Source organism: Lepidochelys olivacea (assembly GCF_965140295.1).
Source record: "Lepidochelys olivacea isolate rLepOli2 genome assembly, chromosome: 7".
NCBI lineage: Eukaryota > Metazoa > Chordata > Testudines > Cheloniidae > Lepidochelys > Lepidochelys olivacea.
In genome coordinates, this window is record NC_140417.1 from 122,162,214 (window position 1) to 122,175,948 (window position 13,735).

Here is a 13,735-nt window from a genome sequence, read left to right on the forward strand (position 1 = left end):
ACTAATGTTTACCAACTAAGATAGCTCATTTGTTTTTAATGAAAAGGAAATCCAAAATTTGCAGCTTATGGAGTCTGCCTTTAAACCCCAGTAACCGGTTTAAATTAGAAATCAAAACATAGGGATCATTTAAAGCTTAGCACACAAATCAGATGCTGAACAGAAATTTAAATGGCAGAGCTTATTGCCTAGAAAAATCCCAGGTGCAATTTACAAAGTTCATCTAAAGTGCAGAAGTTACCATGAGAAAAGGTTAACTCTAATATTCCCCTATTTACCTGGGCATAATGCTCCAAAGAGCTCCTCCTTCAGTGAGGTTATCTCCCAGTGACTGAACTTTTCAGTAGTACTTTGATCACAGCTCCCAGGGTATGACAGACTTCAGGAGATCCACACTGCTCTGCGTTTCCTAGCAAGGGTCTCCACAAACATGCAATTAATTTGGAACTTCATTTTTCCTTTGGAAAAATTTCCCTCCACAATGTAAGCAGCCGCTCTATTACTTTACAGAGGAACAGAGTTGAAACTTGCTGTACCATTGTTTACGACAAAAGAAATCCAAAACAGAAGGACAGATGTGTCTGCCAGGAAAACTCACCCCACAACTAAGGCAAGACTGGAAATTCCTGGGGTAAACATTACAAAACTGCAGTGTAGCTTTGATCCAACATTTAGACAACCAACACACGGGCTATGTTACACACCAGGACGTGTAGATCAGTAAGGATTGTGCATACCCGCGGCTACCAGGCAAAAGACCTGAGGGAAAGGGAGTGGGGGGGGGGGTGTAACCCTGGCGTGTGGCATTAACAAGCAAGTATAATATAATTGTAAGACACGTGCAAAAAGCCCTGAAGCTATTTATGAGCTACAGACCCTAAACGTCAATCAGATCAGCTGGGTGAACTAACACAAACAAGCATGCCACAGAAATAGCCCAGCTGAATCTATGAATGAAGTTTAAAAGCCTTGTTTATCTCAGCACGTGTGCAACGCCCAGAAGCTTTTAGGGATCTACAACAGCAACCCAATTTCCTTACTCTCAGACTAACTGAAAGAGAGTGTGGACCACAAACAATTGGGGGGGTTGCAGATCTATATCAGCAGAGCTCCTATATGTGCACATATAAATGGGGAGGGGGGGGCAGAAAGAGGTTTACCAGGAGCCCCACATCTATGCAGACCCACACATCAGCCTTTGGGGAAGGGGGATAGACAAATGCCCATCTGCAGCATACTCCTCTACTCTCAACCCAGCTTGCTAGGGAGGGTAGCCACAGATGCCCTCAGGGCCCCTCCCCCCCCATTCTCCATGGCCACGGCCCCACCTTTCTTGAACTCCTCCAGCATGGCATCAAGCTTGGTGTCATTGAAGACAAAGTGCAGCGGGTGGTTGTAGAAGCGAGTGATGGTCTTGAGCGGGGTGCAGTCATCTGGGTCCACAAAGGCCAGGTCCTTGACGAAGAGCAGGTCCACAATGTTGGAGCGGTCGCCCTCAAAGACAGGGATGCGGGTGTAGCCACTCTCCATGATCTCAGACATAGTGTTGAAGTCCAGAACAGCCTCGGCGGCGATCATGAAGCAGTCTCGGAGTGGGGTCATCACATCCTCCACCGTCTTGGTGCGCAGCTCCAGCGCCCCTTGGATGATGTTGAGCTCCTCCTTGACCAGATCGTTGTAAGGGTCGGTGACCCGCAGCATCTCAAGCAGCTTCTCACGGTTGTAGACCGTGCCGATCTCCTGGCCCAGCACACAGTCCAGCAGCTTGCTGACAGGGTAGGAGGCCGGAAAGGTCATCATCATGAAGAACTTGGTGAGGAAGATGGTGTTGGCACCCACAGCCAAGCCATGACGGGAGCAGATGGCCTGTGGCACGATCTCGCCGAAGATGACGATGCCGATGGTGGAGACCACCACGGCCACCAGCCCGGAGCCAGCGATGTCATCCAGTAGGATGGTGAGGGTGGTGTTGACCAGCACGTTGCCCAGCAGCAGGGAGCACAGCAGGTAGTTGCCCTGGCGGCGCACGGGCTCGATGCGCTTGGCGTAGTTCTTCTCCTTGTCGGTGCCACAGTTCTGCACGATGCGCAGCTCCATGGGGTCCAGGGCCATGAGGCCCAGGTTGAGGCCGCTGAACATGCCGGAGAGGCAGAGGAGCAGGGAGATGAAGATCACCTGCAGCCAGAAGGGCAGCAGGAACTTCTTCTCCTCGCCCACGATCATCTTCGTGTCCTCGCCGTCGTGGTAGATCCAGGTGGTCTCGGTCCAGGGCGGGGGGCCGGCGGGGCCGTCGGCCCCAACCAGCCCGCCCCCGGGGGGGCCGGCGGCCCCCAGCGCGGCCGGGCCCGACACGGAGGTGCACAGGTAGTAGGACTTGCTCTTCTCGGTCTTGCGCAGGGGCTTGATCTCGATCTCGATGATGCCCGAGGTGCGGCGGTTGAGCACGATGTGCGGCAGGATGATGATGTCCGAGGTGCGGATGCCGCAGCGCTGCGGGGAGCTGCTCTCCGGCGGCCCGTCCTCCTGCTCGGCCGGCGGCCGCCCGCCCCGCCGCCGCTCGTGCTCGGTGAAGGCGATGCGGGACCAGGTCTCGTTGTTGATGTTCTGCCCGTAGACCCGCAGCTTGACCCGCGTCCGCTCGCTCACCCGCAGCGCGCCCCCCTCCATGAAGGAGACGTCGTCCGTGTCCTCCAGCCGCAGCCCGATGATCACCGTCTCCTCCGCGTCGCCCGGCGCCCCGCCGCCGCCCCCGGCCGAGGAGGAGGAGGAGGAGGAGGGGACGCCGGCGGCGGCGGCGGCCGGGGGCTGCTCGCCCAAGCAGCCGCTGAGGAGCAGCAGCAGCAGGACCCGCGCCCCCCGCCCGCCCCCCGCCATGTTCCGAGCGGGCAGCGCGGCCGAGCCCAGCGCCATCTTTAGTCAGGGATCAGAACCGCCGGGGCCAAACATAGCGGGACGGCAGCATCCCGCGGCGGCGGCGGCGGCAGAGGCTGCCTGCGAGAGCTGACAGGCGCCGACTGCCGGACCCTGAGGGGAGTCGCTTCAACCCCTATCCCAGGGCCGGAGCCGGCAGCGCGCGCGGCCAATCAGGGCAGGCACGGGACCAGCGGGCGGGGCCCCGAAGCCGCCCCCCAGCCAATGCCGAGGCGACAGGGGCAGGGCCCTGCCGAAGCCTGCCCCACCCCCTCCTTGCTGAGTTTCCAACCGGCGAGCGCGTGACTCCTGTGTGTATGCGAAAGGGAGAGGGGCGTGGCTACCGGAACTCTGCGAGCCAATGGAAGAGACTCTCTGCCTCAGGGGGCGGGGACTGCCAGGGGAGCGACCCGTGTAGGCGCGCGCTCCTCTGCGAGTCTGTGCCCAAGCGGAGCTGGCGCGTGCTGGCAGGGAGCTGGACGGGGACTTGGTAGCCCCGGGGCCCCGGCAACCACCCGCCCCCAGTCGCCTTCGGCAACGGCTCTTTAGACGGGTCTGAAGCTTGAGTGCATCTGTCTATCAATGCTTCATGCATTCGCGTGTGCAAGCGTGCATCCGTCCGTGCATCACGCCGCTCCATGCACACTATGGCGCACGCACAGACCTGCAGACCTCGGCCTGCGGAACCTTTGCAGCGGACCATGGAACACGAGCATCTCCGTACACGTGCGCCTAAAAATGCATCCATACGACTGTGCGACTTAGCGCTGCATCCACACGTGCCTGCAGGTAGTAGATGCTTCTGCTCGTGCGTGCATCTCTCCCTTTTGAGCATGCATCTATAAATCCATCTCCTTAACCAACTCTTTATTTACCCTGAGATAATACACACGGGCTTTACTGACCTCCCCGCCTCTGCACGTGGAGCTGGGATGTAAGTCCCATTTCCAGCGGGCATGCTCACGCTAGCTGCCCCCGCGCAGGTACCCACAGCATAGAGGCAGGTCTGCATTCATGGCAGATGGCCGGCCCCGGTGCTCTGCCTTTGCTATCCCAGCCACGCTACTATTTCTAGCATGTTATCTGGATGAGAGAGCTAGCGCCAATATGTCTGCCACAGCTGCCTGGGAATCACATCCCCACTTCCAAGTGCAGAGGTAGCCTTTAACACTTTGCTCTGCGCAATCATCCGTTTAATAAATCCGCGTAATTCTGCAGGGGTCTCTCTACTAAGCTATTTAATGCAGGCAGCTATCCATCCATCTACTGTAAATGTGTGTCAGCCAAAGAAGCAGAATTAGAAACCAGAACGGACAAGAAGAGTCAGCTATTCAGATACCAACCAGCAGCTCCTGCAATTGCAAAGTGAAATCGCTGTAGCTTGCCTGAACATCGCTCCTGCTGAGGTATGGGGAAGGGACAGAAGCCTCCCCCGGCTCCAGTAACTCTATTTTCATTCATTGGCTCGGTGTATATTACGCTAAACCCTTTGCGATAAGCAATGCTGCAGTCAGAGCTTGGGTCTACCACAGGACGGGATGCGTGCTCTAAAGGGTTATTGCTTTGGGGTGTGTTCCTCACAGGACCAGGAGTAGTTTTAGCAGTTCTCCAGCGCAGAGGCTCTGAATGCTTGTGATAGTTGTGCAGCTCCCCCTAGTGACAACAATAAGTATTTAAAAATACGGTTAACATCCATAACACTTTACAAAACAAGAACAAGGAGGAGTCCGGTGGCACCTTAAAGACTAACTGACTTAAATCTGTTAGTCTTTAAGGTGCCACCGGACTCCTCATTGTTTTTGTGGATACAGACTAACATGGCTACGCCTCTGATACTTGGTACAAAACAATGTGTCTGGCATGATAAGGGAACAGAAATAGAGGGGAAGGAACCTGGCTGAGGTCACAGAGCCTGTGCTGGAAATATTTCAGCATCTAAGACCTTTGTTCCAGTGGAACAAACCAAGCAGCTACTTTCTCAACACTGGGCTATCTAATGGCTCCAAAGAGGGCAATACCACAGCATGAAGCTGTCAGCACAGGGACATCTTTGGCCCCACGTTCAAAACATCTGATAGTCTATCCTATGAGGATCCATTGGTACCATCTCAGCTGGCCTCAAACACAAGGGCAAGAAAAGAAACTGCAAAAGGTCTCCAGTGTCAGGCTATGCCGAGCCTTAAGTCTGAGGAGGAGGAGAAACATCATAATGAGTCCAGGAGGCATACTGTACAATTCCTATCACAGTAGCATAGTGCTGAGGCCCCCTTCATCTTTTCCTGAGCTGCCAGTCTTGAGGTGGCAATGTTAGTTTTTTCGTTAGGTGGAGGGTGGGTATCTTCGAACATTGCCAGCTGGGCTTATTGTTATATCCCAGGGCAATTGCTCTTCTGGGAGGGGTTGAAGTCATCAAGCACCATCTGTTCCAGGGATCAGGAATGAGTCTTTATCAAGATCTCTGTTCAGCACATTGTACATGGGCAGCCACGCTGCTGCTGCACGAGGTGGGCTAGGAGCCTCAACAGGACAACTTCGGGCAAGGATGATTTGGCGCGTCCTGATCACCCTGCTTATACGTTGCATCCCGTGGTCTATCCTGTGACCGTCAATTTAAATTGTGATGCCTTTGGAGCAAAGACCATGCCAGAGTATCTATTTGGACAGAGCTTAGCACAGTGAGGCTCCATTCCTGGTTGGGGCTTCCAGCTGCTGTTGTAACTGTGATGCCTCTAATAATTACTAAGGATGAAAGTCAAGTAAGAATAAACAAAGGAAACAATTATGCCGCAGATCAGAAACCACAATGTTCAACCAGCCTCAGACTAGTTAGCGAAGTTCAACATTAAATACAATGGTTCAGATGGCAACTGGTCATCTGCATTAGACACAAAGTGTATTGACTCCATACTCAGACACATAACTTTCTGCTCATATTTGTTTAGATCCAGCTTTAAATTGCAATCTCAAACCACACTGTACACATCAGATTCAGCTGCTTGTAATGAGATCCTTAGCCAAGGCGTGTACATAATTATATTTTGCATTTTACGTTAATTTGTAGGTTAGCTTAACTGAAATTAAAATGCATTTCCTTTACGTAGTGCTGGTGAAAAGGGTTGTTTTGGCAGTTCTGGAGAGTGAACCCTTCTATTTAACCAGTAAATGTTGAGTTCGCACTTAAGCTCAGTCAGAGGATGAAGGGTAGACATGAAATAGGTAGATGTTAAGAAATGTTGTTTCCCCAAACCAGCCAACACTTGTGACAAAAGACTGCTCACCAGTCAATAGTCAACTGTGCATCATTTCCAGGTATTAAGGGTCTGATATTTGTTTAGCTTTGAGCTGTAGCAGAGGTCTCTGATTACCACCTGCCAAGCTATTATCAGCAGGCACAAGACCAGTGGCAAGATTTCTAACCAAAGCCATTCTAACCAAAGTCAGGCTGCTATCAAGCCCTCCATGCAATGAGGAGTTTGCCTCTCTTCCCATGGGTGTTTCACTGTTATTTCTCTTCTTGTGCTTTATCCCTTTCTCCTCCCTCTGTCTCACATGCTGCTCATCTCACGCACTGAGGACCTGGCCTCTTAACTTTTCCTCCTGGCCTGTTCTCTGTTTCTCTACCCACAGACCCCAAATGCTGTCCTTGCCTGTCTTCAAACCTCTCATTCTCTGCTCCTTCAGTTCAAATGGACTAATGCAGCTTCCCAACTGCCATTACCAGAAATTTCTCACAACTGCCCAGTTCAAACTCCACCCTCGCCAGCCATGCCTGGCTCCCCGATTTCAGCCTGTGACCCCCACCTGCCACTTCCTGCTCTCCCAATTCAAAATGGTTCTCAACTGCCACTCGTTACTCCTCCAGTTCAAAGGCCAGGCTGAGCTCCCCCACTTTGAGTTGAGACTCTCAAATGTTCACACCCAGCTGCCCAAATCATCCTCTCAAATACTCCCCTCAGCTGCCCAGTTCAAACAGCCCAATTCCCCATTTACCCCCCTCACCGCCCAATTCAACCAAAGCGTCTCCATTCAAACTCTGCCCCCCCCCCCAGTGGTCATGCCTGTCACTTCTCTCATCCTAATTCAAACGGTCACTTTCAACTGGCAAATGCAACCTCCCATTTGACCAGTTCAAACTGCTAAGGAACCTTTCAGTTGCAGAGCTGCTCATTAAAGGGGTATCACCTGAAACAGCCTACTGGATTTTTGAACAGTAGGAGAGGAAAAACATAGGACTCCAGCTGTCCCCTATTTATCCATTAGGATGCAGGTTTAAATTAACTGACCATAGTAATTAGTTTCCTGGAATCCATTTATTTTGCAACATTTGAATTAGCTGGTTCTAGTAACAGATGCCTTTGGAGCTTTTCCTGGCAATCCTACTGTGTCCATTCATGGCGCACGAAAGTATAATGAGACCAGTACAGCTATCATATCAGCACAGCCCACACACACAAAAAGGAACTTAAAAGGAATCTCCTGCTTTAATGAGACAATGCACAGTAACATGGGTGTTAGGAGCAGAGGTGGGCTAAATTTTTCACTGACCAGTTTTGGCCAAAATATTTTTTTCAAGACTTAGATGACATTCACAAAATGGGAGGAGGGGGTGGTAATGCCTCCCTTGTAACCTTTAGCCCAGTGGTTAGGGCACTCACACAGGAACTAGGACACCTCAGTTCAATTCTCCACTCTGCCCCCATTTCCACACAAGGAGAGATATAACCTGACATGCAGATCAAATGATGGGTCGATGACTTCATCTGTCTTGGAAGTACAATATGTACCAACTGCCAGTTCACTAAAGAAGGGAAGGCAAGAACTGGCAAAGATAGTGGCTCAGTGTCCTGTTTGTCAAACATCTGGAAGAAGATGGAGAAGAAGATACATCTACACACTAAAATTATATTGTACTACACTCTTGCCCTCCCAACAGTACTGAATGCCTCGTTGTCTGGCACATGGTGAAAGTACGGACCAGGAAGCTGAATGCCTTTCACCAGCGTTGTTTAAGAATACTGGGAATTCCTTGGAGAGATCGTGTAACCAGTGTGGAAGTGTTGCACTACATGGGTCAGTAGGCTGAGGACTTAACAATCAGACAGACAGCTGTGGTAGTCTGGCCGTGCCATCAGGCTACCCTGTGGCAGAAGCACAAGGTACACCTTAGATTGGATCCCATCTGGAAAGAAGAGACGGCATGGGGGACAAAGAGTGACCTCTCAAAGCATGATACAGAAGGATGCTGCCGTCACGGAGACAAAGATGGAGTCAGACGTCTTGCTCTGGACAGACAGCAGGGGGGAAAATCAGTTGTCTCATGTACCACAGGAGATTCTAGAACAACTAAAGCTGATGTGGAGAAGGGATTTGAACTTGGGTCTCCCCCCATAGCCTGAGACAGGAGCCTCTGGGAAACCCCCATATTCAAAGCCCTGGCCCACATCAGGCATGAGGCAGAGGGGAGGAGAGGAAAGGAAATTGAACTTAAGTCTCCCGCATCCCAGGTGAGTGCCCCTAACCATGGGGCTAAAGATTATAAGGGCGGCAGCTACCCCACCTGCCATTTTATGAATCTACCCTTTCATTTCCCAGAGTGCCTGGAAACTAAACCAAATGTTTCATTTCATATCAGACAAAACATTTTCTTCAATACACAGCAAATCTTGCCAATTTTGTTGATTCGCCAACGTTGTTTTGGGTCAAACTGGTTTTTGTTTTGTTTTTTTTTGGAATTGCCACCAACGCAAAAAATCAGTTATTCGCCCATCTCTAGTTAGGAGGGTTAATGTATTGTTCTGGGATCCGTGGATGAAAGACGCCGTGGTAGTAATTAATAAATCATTTGTGTTTCTATGACCACAGGTAAGAATAGTAAATGTTCCTTTTGGAATCCAGCCATCTGTGACAGATTAGTTACTTTCAAGCAGCAGCGGCTATTGCTTGGCTATTCCCAGACTGGCCTAGCTGACCGCACAGCTTTACCACAAACCCTCTTGTTACATTCCCATCACAGCCTTTGTGTGTCATTACAAAGAAGTAATTAAAAACTAGCCTGCCAGGTTCCCAGCCGCATGAGCCCACTCCCCTTCCTGCAGTGCTCATGTCCCCACACCCAATGTGACATTTCTTTTCCTTTGGCATTCCTACGGGCCGAGCATTTAATATTGATGAGGAGCATGTCTCTAATGCAGGCTTTTTAGCAGAGGGCCCAGGGCTCAGCTGCCCAGGACATCTCCCCTAATCAAATTAGATTGAACATTATATGCCAAGAATTACCATAAATGGGACTGGCTTTTTATATCTCCCAGGAGGAGCACTGAAAGACTCCACATGCCCTCTGTGGGTGTTATGTTTAATGTATTAATATATAAAATGGCTGAAAATAGAACTTTAGGCCCCAATTCAGAAAAGCACTTAGGCGTGTGCTTAACTTTTAAGTACAAGCTTATGTTGCATTGACTTGAATGAGCAGGGATGTGTCCATGAATCAGGGACCAAAGAACATAAGATCGGCCATATTGGGTCAGACTAGAGGTCCATCTAATCCAGGATCCTGTCTTCCGACAGTGGCCGGTGCCAGGTGCTTCAGAGGGAATGAACAGAATAGGGAATCATCAAATGAGCCATCTTAAAATAGAAGCACCATCAGTGCCTTAACTAGAGTTACCACCACAATGCTGCAACTTGAGAATAAGAGGATAAGTCCATTGCTGCCAAAGACTGCATGGTTGTCACTATGCTGCCCACCGTGACTGCTTGAGTTTCCATTAGCTATTAGCAACGTAGGGCCCACAGTTTGGCAGTTCTTAGCCACTGCTGGGTATGGAATGGGGAAACAGATTACAAGACAAGCCCATTACAATGCTTAGCACTTCTGGAGTATCCTCCACCTGAGGATTTTACCACACTTTTCAACCATTAAGTCTCACAACCCCCCTGTGAAGTAGGTAAGTGTCATCAGCTCTATTTAACCAACTATAAAACAGAGGCACAGAAAGGTTCAGTGATTTGGCAAAGATCCTACAGCAGAACCCCAGCTCTAGGCCCTAGAGAATGGTTACACCAAAGTAACTTGATTAGCCAAGAGCATCACGGAGATGCCCTAAAGTCCCACTCCTCTGGGAAGGGGGTAAAAAACAGAAGTAGTGCTCGGAGCAGGCATGGCCCTGTGCTGCATGCCTCATGAGTGGCATGAGTCCTATGCAAGGGATGCCTCCATTGCATCATGAGTCCTATGCAAGGGATGAGAGAGAGAGTGTGTGTGTGGTATGATCCTCCCAGAGGAAGGACTTGGTGCTTTGGTCTGGTAGAAGAAGGGAAAGTGGCCCAAGCCACTATCTTATAAAGCCTTTGATCCTCTACAGCAGGGTTCTCAAAAGGCCGCCATTTATGGGGACCACAGAATGAATTCAGAAGGGTAGCTGTATGGGATGCAGGAAACTTGGCAGATCATCTGCGTGTTCCTCATGTAGAATGATTGTGCTCTATTCATAGAATCATAGAAGATTAGGGTTGGAGGAGACCTCAGGAGGTCATCTAGTCCAATCCCCTGCTCAAAGCAGGACCAACACCAACTAAATCATCCCATTGAGTACATGGGCAAAGATCTCAACAGATGAAAGCTTCTGCAATCTGTGTACCAGGTTGGGCCCATTTGTTCTCACAGCTTTCGGCCCTGAAGAATTCCAAGAAGAGGCCCTCTGTGCTCATTTCCAGGTGATGAGCCTCTGTTCAATGCCTACCACCACAAGGGGAACCAGTACAGTTCTGTGAAGTGCTTCCTCACAGTTCTCCCCAAAATACCAGCAGACGATGGACAGACAAGGTTATGCAAATGCTCTGGCATTTAGCTGTGGCCTTTTTACATATGCACGGTGAGCAGGGGGAGTGCGGGGGCTGGAGTCGCTAAGAGTGCCTCTATCAATAGGGGAGCTGAAAAGCTCTGGCAGGATTTCATTACTTTTTAATGAAGCCCGTTTCACAGGTAGGAAAAGACTCAAATCTGCTCTTTCATTGTCACTCCAAAGATTTTCTTTGATGACAAAAATAATGACAGTGAATATGCCAGCAGGGGTTTGCTTGGGTTTTTCAACACATTTATGAGAGTAGCAAAAGAAGGATAAGTTTGGGGTGGTTTATTAATTCCTGAGATCAGGACCTTGATCACATTATCAATAGGTGGTTTTAATAAATACAAAATACTACTGTCCCTTACACTAACACCACATCTTTCCTCCTAAAAGATTGCAGTGTTGTTTGCCAGTGATGTACTCGGGAATCACTCCCCCACCAGTGAAGTGCCCCCATCTCTGGGGTGGTGCACCACAGATAGTTAACAGTACAGCAACACAACTCCTCAAGACAGAAAGAGGAGATTCATGGGTCGTGTACTAGTTATGCAAACTGGATGTAGCCAGGAAACCAGTGTCAACACCCATCACATGGTCAGAAGCTTCATTTTATGTGTTCTCTGGCAGACAGCAGTGACAAGACCAGGTTTCCCCAGCTCCAGGCACCTAAGTCTCCCAAATCATAAAGTCCAGCCCCCTTCCAGGCAGAACAAAAAGTCCAACAAGACAATGAGTCATCCAGCAACCTCCTACTGGGTCTTCAGCCTGATTCCAGACTCAATAGCCCTGCCACCATGGCCTTCCCTCTACCCTGGTTGCAATCCAGGGACCCTGTAGCAAGCAGAGAAAAATCTACTTCTATTCCCTTTGTTTCAACTACCTGGAGCACTTCCTGCTTTGGCCCATGCCCTTTCTCTAGACCCCCTTCCCTATCCACCCCACTGCTGACCCTACTCACTGCAGATCTTTCCTATTGGCGAGCTGAGCAGGCTGCCTCTGACAGGAAGCCTCAGTACACATCCTTGGGGAGGCAGTTAACTAGGCACAGGTGGGGCGGAGCACAATTCCCAGGAAGCCCACCCAGCAGCACAGCCCCTCTCACCTCACCACCACACTGAGCTTGTAACAATGCAGAGGAAAGAGCACCACCTACCAAATCATTATCACCGCTTCCAGAAGCACCTGGATTTTCCTGAGTGGTCTCCTATCCAAGTACCAGCTCAGCCCAACCCATCTTAGCTGAGGATCAAAGCCCAGGGCTAGATGGGGACAGATTTGTTTAGCTAGGGAAGCATTTGGCGTGCGCTATACTTCATCACATTTAGCTTGATGGTCTTTTCCCTCTTCTTTCCTCAGTGGGATGTGACTGGAGTTGGATGTCACAGAATCCCAACACCACTTCCCATAAACCCTTGTGTACAAGGATCTCCGCATACATGCCTGTCACTGCATAGCCCACACATGCATGTAGGAACCAGGCAGACCCATGCTAGCCACATTCTGCTAGATGTGTTGCAACTATCTGGGTAACTGCGCATTGGCTCCTTGTGTCTTTCAGCTGGGGGTCCTCTGAGAGGAAGTGCTAACAGTGCAATGGCTGGGAGGAGGGACAGTGGCCAGCTGAGCGGATTTTACACAGCTGTTCGATCGAGCAGTAAAAATGCGAGACAGAAAATGGGATTTATAAGAAAGGTGGCTGGGAGGTGAAAAGCTTCACTGCCATGGTGGGAAAATTAGGTGTCAGCAGCAGCAAGAGCATCTAACTGGTCCACCCTCCCAGCACCCACCTGGGTAACCAACTCCACATGTTGCTGATTTGCGTGTTGTTCAGGGGTAAGCCCATGGCTATGCAAAGGGAGAGTAAAGCTGCCGGTGAACCCACTGATCACTCCAGGCACTGACTAATTGGTGTCTCTCAGGGAGTTAAGCACATGCTTAAGTGCTCTCCTGAATCAGGACCTCACTCAGTGGAGAACAAGAGATCTTTCCACCCCATATTTCACTAGGGACAGGCTTTCAGCCCCCACCTTCATGGACAGAGGATAACTCAGAGCTCACTTATCTTGGCAGGGCACTGCTCATGCTGTTCCTCTCGCTTCTCTCAGGGTATGTCTACACTACAAAATTAGGTTGAATTTATAGAAGTCGGTTTTGTAGAAAGCGTTTTTATACAGTCGATTGTGTGTGTCCCCACGCAAATGCTCTAAGTGCATATAGTCAGCGGAGTGTGTCCACAGTACCGAGGCAACCGTCGACTTCCGGAGCTATCCCACAGTTCCCGCAGTCTCCATCGCCCATTTGAATTCTGGGTAGAATCCCATTGCCTGATGGGGCTAAAACATTGTTGTGGGTGGTTCTGGGTACATATCGTCAGGCCCCCCTTCCTTCCCTCCTTCCGTGAAAGCAAGGGCAGACAATAGTTTTGCACCTTTTTTCTTGAGTTACCTGTGCAGACGCCATATCACGGCAAGCATGGAGCCCGCTCAGCTCACCGTCACCATATGTCTCCTGGGTGCTGGCAGACGTGGTACTGCATTGCTACACAGCAACATTTTATTGCCTTTTGGCAGCAGACAGTGCAGTATGACTGGTAGCCGTCGTCGACGTAGTTCTGGGTGCTCTTTTAACCAACCTCGATGAGGTCAGGGGCGCCTGGGCAAACATGGGAGTGACTCAGCCAAGTCATTTCCCTTTTAAGTTTCGTCTCATGGCGATTGTGTCCTACCGGCAGTGCACTGTCTTTTAATCAGCAGCCAGCAGAAGATGATGGCCAGCAGTCATACTGCACCGTCTTCTGCCAAGCACCCAGGAGATGACGATGGCTAGCGGTCGCACTGCACAGTCTGCTGTCAGCAAGATGTATAAAGATAGATGAAGTGGCTCAAAACAAGAAATAGACCAGATTTGTTTTGTATTAATTTTCTCCTCCCTCCCTCTGTGAAATCAACAGCCTACTAAACCCAGTTTTGAGTTCT

At 50.2% G+C, this 13,735-nt stretch overlaps 1 protein-coding gene across 2 annotated transcripts in view; it reads right to left on the bottom strand.

The window, feature by feature from the left end:
• CNNM2 (cyclin and CBS domain divalent metal cation transport mediator 2) overlaps positions 1–3,013 on the bottom strand; it is a 186,232-nt gene extending 183,219 nt beyond the window's left edge. Inside the window, exon 1 of one of the 2 annotated variants that reach the window (XM_084632968.1) lies at positions 1,329–3,013. In XM_084632968.1, the coding sequence (XP_084489094.1) occupies positions 1,329–2,910 (1,582 nt within the window). In that variant the 5' untranslated portion in view covers positions 2,911–3,013. The remainder of the gene's footprint in view (positions 1–1,328) is intronic. The other variant, XM_084632967.1, reaches the window with a different exon arrangement.
• Between the last annotated feature and the right edge of the window lie 10,722 nt (positions 3,014–13,735).